The following is a 13,482-nucleotide window of genomic DNA, read 5'->3' on the forward strand; positions in this document are numbered from 1 at the left end:
CTTGTGTCAGAACCATATGTCTCCAAGACCTCCATTCTTATATCAGGTGGTAATTCCTTGAGAACTGATTCATCTATTGAAGTTCTAGGTGATCGTGAGTGCGTGTGTGTGTGTGTGTGTGTTTGTTGGGGGAGGGGGGCTAACTCCATGCTAAGGACTGATAAATGAGTAATTGGAAGTCTCATAAAACTAAAACTTTGGTGTAAAAAAAATATATTTACTCTTGTACAAAATAATGACAAAGCATGTACAAACATACTTTACAATAAATAAGTATCAGTCCATAAAGTAAAACAAACATGGATGATGGAGTTTATCACATGATGCATAGCATCGCCACCCATATCAAGCCATAATTGCTTGCTTTTGCTGAAACTTGTATGCCTTGTAGCTTACTTAGCGGAATGGATCATTTAACTTCATGATGCACATACACAATAATTGTTCCTAATAATGGGCTATATATCATATACCAGATAGACAATGGAAATTCAATTTGCTCCTCTTAAAGAAGCCCACCCATTTGCAATACTTACCCTATCCTCATTAATTTCACCCATAATCTTTAATAGTATGGCCCAGGCACACATGTTCATTTCAATTACAAGCAAAATAGCTACAGGGATTTTACAACAAGTTAGACAACACACTTTGCGACTATTGGCTCTCAAAGGGTGTGAAAGGGTGAGCCACCTATGCATAGGTTCAACCACTTACTAAATACACTCTGACTACAGTAGAACTCTCATCCACTTCTGTATGTAATACAAGATGGTTCTACAATCTTAGTATAAGGAGAAAGATAATAGACACTAGAGAGTCACAATAGATTGTAAGGTATTTACAAAAAGAAAATGATGTGCTCCTGCCCTCTATGTTGACATAATTAGAGACAAGATGAACCTTCTGCAATACTCTGATTTAATTTTGAATCAGCTTTAATTATTTAACAATTGAAATACTACACATATTCCAAAAAACACAACTATTTCATTTTGAAATGAGCTTTTTATACAATAAAATTATAGAATTAGATACAAAACCTATATCACCTCACGACTGAAACCCAATGTTAGTACTGACATTAAGGCACAAAATACTTGATTGACTCATGCACATATCATGAACAATGATCAACTAATAGGTAAGTTATATAATTGTACTGTGTAATCACTATCAAAACAGACCTGAACAAAAATAGAAGTTTACAAGAAAATCCAATGTTGGGCCTTGAACATAATTGTTTACCTTTAGTCACGTACAACAGAACTACCGAAAGCTCTCTTCAGCAAAAATGTGAGTTTCCTTTAAAATTACAAAAAGGATAAAAGAGTAATACTTTGGGAGAGACAAACCATACTGATATCAGTAATAACCTTCACCGGCATGTTCAAGGAAGAGCAATTAACAGAACACAGGAAAAGTAAAACAAGTAACAGTTGAGACATAAATATTAGCTTAAATGCAAACCATCACCATATATCTAGAATATCCATCTCCTTATTGTGCTGTTCTATGGTTCTGAAAATGTAATTTTTGATAAAATTACCTAATGAAAAAGGCACAGTTGCCCAGAGCAGAACTGATAAGCTTTTTTCACCTCCTTCTGTATGTATCATACACATTCCAAGGATTAAAATGGAAAATCACTTTTAGAGCAGCCCAGAAAAGACATGAGCCTGGACATTGTAGAAAATTGGGGCTTTATATTATTCTGTCAGGTACAAACACTAATAGCACTTTAAACTCCTTGAATTACAAGTCATTGTCAAAGATAGAAAATATAAATGTCTTCTTTCACCATATTGAAACAAAATAATGATTGATATACTGAGAAAAATGTAGTGTTAACATAAGCAATTCAACAAAACTGCATATTAGGGTCTCATGACAAAAGCCTTCTTCAAACACAGGTGGAATTGAACCAAGCGAAAAAGAAAAAGAAAACCTGAGGTAGTATGAACTATGGAGACTTGAAAAGTATACAAAAATGATTCACAATACAGAATGGAAAAAGTCAGAGAGCACATTGAGGGGTGAATGCTCTACATACATTTATGACTTACACAAAAATGCAAAGGTTAAGGGGGTATTGTATACACAATTAAAACTGAATCAAAGAGCTAGACAGTTCACTCTTATCACACTCATTAATATTTGAGGTCAAATATTAAAATAATCACAATTGAAAAAAATTGGATCAAGTTATTACCTAGATAAGATCCTATCACTTTGAATTTGTGACCATGTATTGTAGAATGGAATTCTGCTTTGACTTGCTCGGGTGCCACTTCTCTAGACGCCAAGATCGTAACAAATCCGCTTGAACATTTTCAGGTAGTTGTTCAAAGACTACTGGGTCAACATCACTGGGCAATTCCCTCAATAAAGGACCACTTGTTGTTGTTGTACCACTAGCTGCTGCTTCACTAACACATGGGCCAGCAGATGGCTTGTCAGGACCTCTCTCATTTGATACGTCAGATGACTTACCCATCACTTTTTCAGTCGATTTCAATGAGGGTCTTGCATCAATTATCCTGACTGGACTACTCCTAATTCTAGGAGATCTATCGGAATCACTTGCACAGTCCATTGAGCAATCAGTAGATTCGCTTGTGTCAGAACCATATGTCTCCAAGACCTCCATTCTTATATCAGGTGGTAATTCCTTGAGAACTGATTCATCTATTGAAGTTCTAGGTGATCGTGATGCAAGGCACATTTCAGAAACTCTCAGCTTGCTAGGTGACATAAGGTCTCTTCCGCGCCAGCTATCTGCTCGGTTTTTCTTAGGAGAAGGTTCCAGCTCTGGCTCAGACTCTGAACCAGACTCATTGGGTACAAGAGATGGAGGTATCCTGATGATGGAGGAACCACTTCCCTCTCCCTCTAGGTTGGTTAAGGTTTGTACTGATAGGTCACGATCTCGCACAAGATAACTTGCTACTGACCCTCTTCCAATACCACGAGCACGAAACTTTGTAAATGCTAGTCCTAAGAGAGTAAGATGGAATGGTTGATTTATATCAACTATACGATGAAATAGCATCATTACAGTAGTCATCAATCTCTCAGCCTGAAGACTAGCTACATTGCACTGACGACTTTCACGGTGTGTGGTCCCCTTGGATCGATCTAACTTGCGCACTGTTACTCTTATTGTCGTTGGTGCGCGACCATCCTCTTCCACAAGCTTTAAAAGACGAGTAAGCAAAGTACTGAGCTTTTCCCTCACTTCACTTTGCAGACTTACTCGACGAAAACCATCTTCTATTCCTATTGATGCTGGTTTTCCTGAGGCTTTGACTTCAGAATCATCCACACCTAAGCTATTGTTTTTTAATCGTAGAGCAGTGTCGCTACCCAAGGCTCCCTTTAATGCAGGAAGAGGATGAGCTTGAAGCTCTGGCATACTTGTGACACCCAGCTCCTGTAATATGTCTGCAGTGCGACTCCCAACTCCAGGAAGAGAGCGGATATTTGGTAAGCTACTGAGGAGAGCTCTGACAGCAGGTCCGGGGAATACTACAGTTTGCTGATTTGGTTTGTGTGTACAACAAACTAGTTTTGCCATTAACTTGTTATGAGCTACTCCAGCACAACTTGTTAATTGGAGTTCAGTCCTAATTCTATCACGCATGTCTTTAGCCACTTGTGTTCCTTCAATCAAGCGTGCTCTACAGCCACAGCAGCATGAGCCATAATCATCATTAAAGACAAAAGGGACAGCTTCATTGTCCACCTCAATAGCTGAACCCGCACTACTGTCATAGTTTGCCTTGCGCAGCTCTAATCGTTTGTTGACAAGCTGAGTAACATCAACAAAGTTTTCATCAAGACCAAGTCGCTCCACCAGAGGACTGAACTGTTGAAGAATGGCAGTCACCTGCAACAAAGTCAGATAAAAGAATTAGACCTAAATGGTTAGCAAAACAACACAAGTACCCACATTTTCGTAGAACAAGAGATAGTTACTTGTGCTGAGGCATGTCGATATGGTGCCAGATCTTCTCCAACAACAAGTGAAATGTTGGGGCAGAGGCGAGTAGCATCTTCCACTAACATACACTTGCGCACCCCTAACGCACGAGCTTCATAGTTACATGTAACTACAATGTTTTTCTGACGAACACCAAGAGGTTGTCCAGCAAGAGATGGATTCCTTATTTCTTCTACTTGGGCATAAAAACAGTCCATGTCCAAATGAACTATGACGCGCGCATGACTGCCAGCCTCCATCTGCAAGCACAGAAATACAATTCTAATGAATATTAAATAACATCAATATTAAAAACCTTGAGTTCATATTGCAGCCAATAGCGAAAAATAATGAAATCTATGAGAAAGGGCCATTCCTAGACAAAAATGCCATAACCTCTACAACAATTTTATGATTGACAACCGCCACGCATTATAACATGACAGGTAAGGTTTCAAAGCAGCAACCCTGCAAACTAGGAACGTAGGGTCACTAAAAGTCGCAACAAAGCAAAACACCATCTTAATACCAAATTGGTACAATTTTTGGTGAAGACAAAGCTTCATACGTGGGCTGTGCGTAAAGCGAAATTTGGTGACAGATTACAATGTCAAGTCTCATGTGGTTACAGTTCATTATACAACTGCTCTTGTAATGATAACAAATCGTAATTTACATGAAATTACCTCGAACTAGTGCACGAACAAGAAGAAACTATTGCGTAAGTTATTGTTTAATCATACATTCTTGTTTAGACTTGTTCGATGTTCAGTTTATTACTCTAAGGGTACGTTCCTGGTTCCTTCGATTCGAACTGACCACTCATTCAAAACAGAAGGGAGATTTCGAACGATAGGGGGACGGGGGTGGAGGGGAGAGGGCGGAAAGGGAAGAAACAAGATTGAATGGAAACGTCAAATCGACAAATCATGGTAAAACGTGATATTGGTGATATCCATCGTCAGAAAATTTGAGAACTGTGTCCAAATCATTGATGAATGTAATGTTCCCTTTACTGATACAGAACGAAATCAATTCTGTTGGCACCCTTGAAACGTGATCCGGGCACATTTGGCACACAGTTCAAAACTGTAGTACATTGAGACTTCATGTGATCTGCTCATTAGTATTTGTTTGTTTCCTCCACGATAAATAGCTAATACTGATTTAGGAATCAGACTCATGTGTAAGTATCCGATAGCCGTTTCATTCGTTTGTTCATGGTTTGTTTAAGTGTGACAGTTGCAACATCACCCTCAAGTGACAATCGAGTACTATAGTGATCAGCATATGAGCATATGACATATGTTCAGAAACATTAGAACTAAGGCTAACTCACCTTGGACTAACTATTGTACTGATGTATTACTAGATGGTGAAATGGTCAAAAACACAGAAAGTACAAATCATGAATCATAGTTTTATTGATTAAGGTAATGTGGGATATGGTAAAATAAATTTCTATAAAAAATTACAGGGGCTCACTTTGATGCTTGCTTAACAAGCTTTAGTCAACTAACAAATGTTCATAAAATTCAGCTGTTGGAAGAAACTTAATTCATTAAAAAAAAAAATAACTTACATGAAACGAACCACACTTAATGCATGAGAGTTACAAATAAAAACATAATATATTAATTAAAATTTAATTGATCCTATATATCACAAATTTGCAAACTTAATTAAAAACTAGGAAATGCTGTACATGATGTATTGTCTAGATCTTTAAGAAAATAAATGAGTCACCAGATTTATGCTGCAGGGAAGTATTTGCCCTGCACTTGAGGTAGTGCAGATGAATTGGCATTATTAGTTGCAATTTCAAATGGTAATTTTTCCGTCCTGAAAGATAAGGATTTATGATTAATAGTTTTATTAGAAGCAATTGTGGGGGAAAAAAAACCACAGTGAAATTCCACTATTCCTACCTTGGTCGTTTTGATTCCCCAGTTATGCTATCAGCACTGAAATCCATCTCCATACTATTTTCCTATGAATCACAGAAGAAAAACACCATAAAAGAATCAGCATAGATTGAGAAAATGGGTGGAGAACATCCAAAACTGCATGAAAGGTGAAAACAAATTCCTTTGAACATAAACTGTTGATAAGATAAACAGAGCTATTACATACCTTACTCCTGTTGGTGCATTTGTTCAAAGTACATGAACAGCTATCAGAGCATGCAGCGCCAGTTTTTCGACAAGGACATCTCTGGCAAGTTCCTTTGCATGTGCAAGATGTACTTCCATCAGAAGTGCGTTTTACAGATATTGACTGCGACATGTTATCTGATACTGTTGTTTTTCTCTGAAAGATAAGAATGAGTAAACTTTAGGTAACTAATTGAAACTGGGTACACCTGAAAATATTGGGGTAGCTGCAAAGACTTACTCTAATGCTTTGAAGACGTTTAAATAACGGTGTCCGTTTCCAATCAGGATCGTTTTCATCATCATCATCATCAAATACCTCATCTTCAGTATCAGTAAAGGTAACGTTTAATGGAGACTTGAATAAATGTGTAGTCTTTTTCTTTTTGATTTCCTTAGGTGGTGTCTTGGGATCAGTGGAATCCTCATTGAAAGGACCATCAATACTATTTGAAGATTCTCGCTTACTTTTGTTATAAGCTTCCTTTAACATGTCTATTTGGTCGGTAATAGATCTCAAGTACTTATTCTCATCTTCAAGCATTTCAAGTTTCTTCCTCAGATCGGAATCAGTTTCAACAGCACGAGGATGCAGAGACCCTTTTTCAGCCTCACGTAATTTGTTAAGCAGGACTGCAACCTAAAATTAAAGTTCATTGAATATTAGTTATGTGGAAATACAAAAAGTTCACTAGATAACTTTGACACAAACAAAATTGTGTAATATCACATTTGACAAACCTTTTCTACAGATTCCTTCTCTAAAGTGAGTAATTCACTTTTGTGTTTCTGCTCAAGAGAGTTGAGCTTTTCCTCAGCAAGCTTAATTTCAGCACTCAACTTCTTGCAGGTTTCCTATCAAAATGAAAAAGTTATTTAGTGTTGCTACAGAAATATATTATTATCCAATAATGCTATGCCAAAAAGCATACCTCTAATTCTTCAACTGTATATTCCTTCATTGCCACATCTTTTTTAAACTCAACAGCGTTTTGAAACAGGTACTTTAGGGCGTATTTGGCATCCACCATTGATTGAATAGACTCCCATCTTGTTTTTGCTTTGTTCTCTGAAATAGTTAGACAAATTGGTATTTGAAAAAAAGATAGTGCTGGATAATATTATACTTGAGGATGTTTGTTTACCTTGGTCGGAATCAAGAATTTTCTGATTTATGTCTGCAATTTGAGCACTTCGCAGCTGCAAGTCTTCTTTGAGTTGCTTAATTTCATGTTTTACGCGTTTCTCCTCAACAGGGGACGCTGTTTTCAAAGACTCCTGAAAATAAACAGGCAAATCCTATGAAATCATCCTTGACGCTTAATGTCATAATTAACTTAAGACTTGAAACAAACCACAGCATTTTCCAGTTGTTGGCTAATAACAGCACGGTCTTCTATAAGCTTATCTCGAACTCTTACTGCTGCAACAGTACTAGCAGACACTTCGAGCTCTTGGGCAATCCATGCTTGAACTCTTTCTGGCTTACCAAGAGTTTGCTGGCGTTTTTCCTGACACTGCTTTTGAAGTAATAAGGCATCCTTAAGCCTTTTGTTTATAGCAGCTGCCTCTTCAACCTTACGCTTAAGGACATTCTGTTGTTTTGTGTGCATGTTTTCCATTCGATTCATGATGTTCTGGCGTTTGCGGTCTTGATCACGCAATTTATTCATCTCCTTCTCTCGCTGAAGTTTCCAGTCCCGAAACTGCTCACTCTCTTGCTTCATTTGACGAATCAATCGCACTTTCATGGACTTCATAGACCTTATTTCATTGTTCAGAACTACAACCTTCTCATCAGTTTTTTCCTTCATTTTAATTATTTTTGATTGTTCAAGAAGTTTCTTCTTTAAATCTGACATTTGTGCTTCCAGCTCTTGAAGTCGTTTGCGGCGTTGTTCAGCAATTTTACTAGAAGCAGTATTGGACTGCACTGATTTTAATTGTACCTGAAGCATGTCACGCTCTTGTTGGAGACTATTGATTTGAGATTCCAATTGTTTCATGTTCTCTTGGTGTTCTGGGTTCAAAGTGGTTATGCTGCTTGAGTTGGCCACCAGGGTAGCAGCCAGCTGTTCTTTAATAGCCAAGGCCCTTGTAAGTTCCTGAAGAATGATTCAGAGAAAATGTTACATTATGTATTAGGTAGTAATTTAAATTTATACTACTAGAGAAGAGAATTCGTGCAAAACAAATATAATTTAGTGTTGTGAACTGAATAAATAATATAAGGCAAAAAGACCTGAAGTTCTTGATTAAGGGCGGCTTGTTGGAATGTATGTGTTTCTTCCTGCTGATCAAATTCTGCCATGGATTGCGGAGTGAAAGGAGAGTTAATGACAATGGTTCGGTTCCCATCAGCAGATTGGTTGTTTTTGGCTGTCATCTCAGAAATCTCATGTTTCTTAATTTCCTCTTCTCCTTGCTGTTGCTCAGCCTGCACAAATAAAGATAATTGTGCTCAGTTTAAATGAAGATATTTACAAACTTTATAAAATGAAAAAAAAATAAAGACTGAGAATTTTGTTAAACTTTACCTGCAATTCCAATATTTTAGATTTGAGCTCTTTTAACCCAGCCAAATTACCATTCATGGAGGCGGAAGGTGACAGCTCTTTAGACTGATCAAAATTTTCAATTGTCATGTTACATTGAGCATTTAACTCTTTGAGTTTCACATTCATTCTGTCTCGAGCAAGTTCTGCCTGAAATTAGATAAGATTTTTTTTAAAGATGAGAAAGTACGTAATATGAACAGCTTGGACAGACTTTAAAATTATGATAGATTTCACATAGAATAGCTAATAATAAAAACATACCAACAATGCACGCTCCATGAGACTGGTGCTTTCATTAATAGCATTATTTAAAGCTTCAGTTAGTTTGCGATTTTTTGATTTGAGTACTTCATTTTCATTCTCAAGCTCATGGTGTTCCTTTGGACAAGTTCCAATGGTTCCACCATTACCAATAAGCTGAAGACGCAGCTCAGTATTCTGTATTAAGCAAATGGATTTGTTATGTGACAACTGAACAGAAGAAAGAATTTAATGAATTTCACATGAAAAACAATTCAGCTTTGTACCTCTTTCTGAAGACGGAGCATCTCAGCAGTTTTAGGATCTTGGTTTACGATTGGTTTGTTTCTTATATGACGTGCCCTATCCGCATAACGTAGAGTGCTCAGCGTTTCCTCACAATTGTAATCTGCAGGGCTCACACATGCCACCATCAGTGTAATTGAGTTTCCACCCAAAGAATCTGCAATACCAAAAGAAATACAATGAGTTTCTATACAGTTTCACTTGAAATCTAACATTTCACAGATATCAAGCACCCCACCTTGCAGGAGCCTTGTTAGTTTACTGTCACGATATGAAACATAGCCCTTTTGCTGTCCATCACCTAAGGCTGAAATTACATTTCCTAATGCCAGCAGGCCTTTGTTAATATTTACTCCCTCTTTAAATCTTTCACCTGTGGCACCAGTTTTTTTTGACCTCTCTGAACCAGCTAAATCTACCAAATTAAATTTTGCAACAGTGTCTCCTCCCCTGCAATAAAGAAAAATAAATAATTGAAGGGCACATGTATCTGCAGTGCACTGTAAGTTTGATTAAGCTAACCCATTGTTTTTATTGCACATCTGAATGGTAACAGTAAATATTGCATGGCTTCTTGATGACTGCGCATTCATGGCAGTTGCACCTGTAGCTCTACCAGTTGATCCCTACAATAATTTAGCAAGTGTTTAACTGAAGTAATAAAACCAGACAACTAAGCAAGAGTGAAAACATTTCAGTTAATAATACCATTCTGAGAGCATTGAAAGTATCTTCTGCATTAGATACTTCCATGTCAATAAGGCCAGGTATTCTAATACCTCCTCTTGTATCTTCCCTGATATCAACAATACACTGGTCCCTTGGTTTTGTATTGCAGGCAAGAAGATCAAAAAGTTGCTCTTTATACAACTGAAAAAAGAAAGTGTTTAATTGGTTTACTTGCAATATTCAAAAACCTGTTCTCAGACAGAAACTTCAATTAGGTAAGATGGCCTCCATGAATGTACCTCCATAAATGAAGTTGAAACTTTAAAATCCTTGTCATCAGTCACTGCAATGATTTCAAATATATCACTGATGGCACGGGGTATGATGCCCATTTCTCCTTCTCCAGAATAACAGGTACCCATTGAGTAGGTTTTTCCAGACCCCGTCTGTCCATAAGCCAGAATGGTAACATTGTATCCTGATGAAAAAAATAAAAATATAATATAAACAGCCAAAGCATTGAAGCAGAAAATTTGGGCGGAAGTATGGACTGAAACATAGCTACCAAGGGTAAAATTCAGATACCTTTGAATAACTGTTTCACTAGAGATTTGACGGAGACATCATACACATTGGCTTGACTCGAGTCTTGGCTGAAGACATAGTTATATGAGAAGGCCTTATCAGAACTCCTCATAACAACTTGTGGCTCATTGGGAATACAATCAAGGCACGGTTGACATCCTCTTGCCAACTCACTTGATGATAGCGGACGGACTCTGAGAGCCACCTTGATGGCATCATCCATCTGAAAATAATCAAAATCCTAATAAGAATGTTATACTTGTTTGGAATACTATTAAAACATTCAGTTCAATACAATCATAATTTGAATAGTTATCAGCAATTCAAGGAAATTCAGTACCTGGTTACTGGTACCTGTTGCATGACATTAGAAAACGGATTAAGCAGTTCATACATTAGTAGCAAGTAGGTCCATTCTAGCTCTGGTATCATGAGAAGTCATACGACAAAAGAAAACACTTTTTCACATCTCAAATGTGGTAACCATATAATTTCCATGAATTACTGAAACAATAGAACAGTACTAGGGCTAACCCCACGATATTTCAAAATATCAAGATCTTGAATAAGAACAAGTAAAGAATGGATGAAAACTACTGGGCTAAGAACAACACATTTTACATGACAAAAATACATATTCAAAAATAAGGAGTGGCAAGATTTAGTGACAATTTTATCAGGTCGTATGTGAAGCTGTAAAGCTTGAGCGGTAGTAAGGGAGCACGCCGATAGCTACGAAACCAACTAATCAAAACACTTTACCTTGGGCTATTCTGAGGAACGTGAAAAGTGCAGATTCCAAAGGTTCTTTAATGGTGCTCACAGTTCTAAACGCAAATTAAACCACAGCAGCCGTCTTCGACGCTGACGGACATGACACCAACGATACCTTGACAACTTTTTGAACGTCGCTTCCCGCTTCTAGACCGTTACAAGAGAAATTTCTCATTCTCATATCTAGTCTTCCCAGCGAAAGAATAGTGAAGTGCGAAAGGCGGATTCCGTGGCTCTTTTCCCCCACTACTCAGTTTCCTGTGGACTGATTGGTGAGAACTGAGTAGTGGGGGAAAAGAGCCACGGAATCCGCCTTTAGCACTTCACTATTCTTTCGCTGGGAAGACTATCGCATCCCGTGTCGACCTATCGAAAACTGTTCAATATGGAACAAGAAAAGCGGGAAAAGAGAAAACTCACTTTTTTCAAATCAAACAAATAAACGAGACTTGAGACGTGATGAGACATGACACTTTATTTACTGAAAGTTACATTTTCCTTTACTGTAAGCCGATGATCACTAGAGCGATGTAACTTGCCGATACTGCCAAAAATGTTAGTCGATCAAGAATCTTTGATAATTCAACGCTCTGTAACAGTCGAAAGGGTTTAGGTTACACACGCCAAGAACACGCTTTACGAAGAACGGGTTTCGGCAAAGCATCCCGCGCGTGTTCTGTCTAAATACAGGTGAATATCACAATGGCAGCCACCGGTTCATCTCAGACGCGTCAAACACTCACCTGTTCGTCGAGCGGCTTGAGAACGGGCGCGGTGACGGGCAGAAGCAGGATCGTCCTGAGCATGGACAACCCTCTGGCCATGGACTGCGACCAGGAAGACAAGGGCCTCGTCCTTGAAGCGATGCGCAGCGACAGCAGCCATTGAAGAGCCACCACCAGGAGCAGCAGCCCGACGTCGCGGTACACCAGCACTGTGGGGTCATGCAGGAGGGCGCCGCGATCAGCGCGAGGACGGCGTCGTAGCAACAGCAGCGGACACCACGAGTACGTACGGGCACGGGGCGTGGCGTCGCCCTCCAGGTTGCCGGCCAGCGTCGGCAGGTTCAGGAGGAATGCGACGTGGAGGAGGAAGGAGACGGCGAGCAGCGCCGGCCGCTCACCGCAGCCCGGGGGCAGCGCCACGCTGGCGGGGACCAGCGCCGCCACGGCGAGCACCGGGTGCACCAGCTCGGCTTCCAGCTGCGCGGGCAGCCGGCGCAGCACCGCCTCCACGTACAGGGCGCGGTCGACGTACAGCTTCGAGTCCAGGTGCTGCAGCTGCCAGGAGGCCAGCCGCTCGATCGGGGACTTGCCGTTGAGTAGCTCTTGGTGCCACTGGACCTAGAAGGTGGGGAGAGGCATGAGACGCTCAAGGTATCAAAGCACGAGAAACGCATTAGGCCTTTTGTTACTAGCTCCATAGCCCCCCCCCCTCTCCCCCGGTCTCGAAAAATCGAAATGTCCGCTTGAAAATGAAGGCGTCCTACACACTCACGACATCTTTGACGCTCAAGCTGTGCGTCAGGTTGAAGGACTGCCAGCTTGCCGGCTTGACGATGAATGCGCAGTGCACCTGGTCGCGGGGCCAGTCCTCGGTCCGGTACGGCGTGCACCAGCCCCGGAGCTTCGTCTCGCGGAACGAGCGGACGCGGTTGGTGGCCTCGACAGTCTCCAGGAGACCGAGGGCGGACTTGGCCGTGAGGAGGTGCTCGGCCACGCTGTGACACGACGGCGGCAATTCAGTTTCAATCACTACAATAAGTGCCATCACCAATGTGATTGACAGTGCACACTGGAAAAACAAAGGTGCAACTGCTGCACCACTGCCTATGTAATTGCACTAAAATTGCTGAAAATGGCACCTTTGTTTTCCCAGCGCAGTCGAGCCCGTTTTTTTGGACGAGCGCGATCGACTCACCCACTCGTTGTGAGCTCGGGCACCCACATATCGCTCGCGTTCAGGACGACCCGCGTCTCAGCTTTCGGCAGAAATGGGTCCTCCCAGTTCTAGTGCGGACGGGACGCAAGCGGACAGAGGGTGAGGGGGTAATCATTCAACATTGGATAAATCGCTGAATCGCGTTTTAACCAGTGTAACTCTCTCGCACAAGTCGTAAAACCTACCAGTATAATTCCAGCGTCCATGGTCGATACAGAAAAATCTCGGCTCTGCAAATTATTTTTTAAAAGGACTAACATATTATTTATATTAC

The 13,482-nt window shown here is 40.1% G+C and overlaps 3 protein-coding genes across 4 annotated transcripts in view; all 3 read right to left on the bottom strand.

Annotated features, from left to right (window-relative positions):
- Positions 1-196: 196 nt before the first annotated feature.
- On the bottom strand, positions 197-4,833 carry LOC113213815 (DNA polymerase iota). The gene is made up of 3 exons (XM_026432996.2): positions 4,669-4,833; positions 3,979-4,242; positions 197-3,889 (listed from the first exon to the last, which is right to left on the bottom strand). Exons 2-3 carry the CDS (start codon positions 4,240-4,242, stop codon positions 2,228-2,230), a joined length of 1,926 nt encoding a protein of 641 aa, XP_026288781.1. The 5' UTR covers positions 4,669-4,833; the 3' UTR covers positions 197-2,227.
- Positions 4,834-5,382: 549 nt separating this feature from the next.
- Positions 5,383-11,423, bottom strand: LOC113213816 (chromosome-associated kinesin KIF4). Of its 2 annotated transcripts, none has more exons than XM_026432998.2 (18): positions 11,256-11,423; positions 10,494-10,716; positions 10,208-10,386; positions 9,948-10,109; positions 9,762-9,865; positions 9,478-9,689; positions 9,221-9,396; positions 8,955-9,131; positions 8,673-8,840; positions 8,378-8,572; positions 7,491-8,240; positions 7,281-7,413; positions 7,068-7,204; positions 6,877-6,990; positions 6,377-6,775; positions 6,116-6,292; positions 5,911-5,972; positions 5,383-5,824 (listed from the first exon to the last, which is right to left on the bottom strand). In XM_026432998.2, the coding sequence occupies exons 2-18, from the start codon at positions 10,714-10,716 to the stop codon at positions 5,734-5,736; spliced, it is 3,459 nt and encodes a 1,152-aa protein (XP_026288783.1). In that variant the 5' UTR covers positions 11,256-11,423; the 3' UTR covers positions 5,383-5,733. The 2 variants fall into 2 exon arrangements, with proteins under 2 accessions (XP_026288783.1, XP_026288782.2); XM_026432997.2 differs by lacking the exon at positions 11,256-11,423 and adding an exon at positions 10,834-10,855.
- A 297-nt stretch (positions 11,424-11,720) lies between these two features.
- Positions 11,721-13,482, bottom strand: part of LOC113213817 (uncharacterized) — a 19,919-nt gene continuing 18,157 nt past the window's right edge. Inside the window, exons 3-8 of the mRNA XM_026432999.2 lie at positions 13,394-13,438; positions 13,188-13,276; positions 12,765-12,987; positions 12,283-12,610; positions 12,011-12,201; positions 11,721-11,857 (exon numbers count right to left, since the gene is read on the bottom strand). Coding sequence (XP_026288784.1) covers positions 11,768-11,857; positions 12,011-12,201; positions 12,283-12,610; positions 12,765-12,987; positions 13,188-13,276; positions 13,394-13,438 — 966 coding nt within the window. The 3' untranslated portion in view covers positions 11,721-11,767. The remainder of the gene's footprint in view (positions 11,858-12,010; positions 12,202-12,282; positions 12,611-12,764; positions 12,988-13,187; positions 13,277-13,393; positions 13,439-13,482) is intronic.

Source organism: Frankliniella occidentalis, unplaced genomic scaffold (genome assembly GCF_000697945.3).
Source record: "Frankliniella occidentalis isolate FOCC.00 unplaced genomic scaffold, Focc_3.1 Scaffold26, whole genome shotgun sequence".
Classification (NCBI taxonomy): Eukaryota; Metazoa; Arthropoda; class Insecta; order Thysanoptera; family Thripidae; genus Frankliniella; species Frankliniella occidentalis.

Coding starts and splice junctions, on each gene's coding strand:
- LOC113213815 (XM_026432996.2), bottom strand. CDS start 4,242: ATGGAGGCTGGCAGTCATGCGCGCGTCATAGTTCATTTGGACATGGAC. Junction 3,890..3,978: donor ATCGACATGCCTCAGCACAA/GTAACTATCTCT, acceptor ACTTTGTTGCAG/GTGACTGCCATTCTTCAACA.
- LOC113213816 (XM_026432998.2), bottom strand. CDS start 10,716: ATGGATGATGCCATCAAGGTGGCTCTCAGAGTCCGTCCGCTATCATCA. Junction 9,690..9,761: donor ATGTGCAATAAAAACAATGG/GTTAGCTTAATC, acceptor TCTTTATTGCAG/GGGAGGAGACACTGTTGCAA. Junction 6,776..6,876: donor AGAAGGAATCTGTAGAAAAG/GTTTGTCAAATG, acceptor CTTTAATTTTAG/GTTGCAGTCCTGCTTAACAA.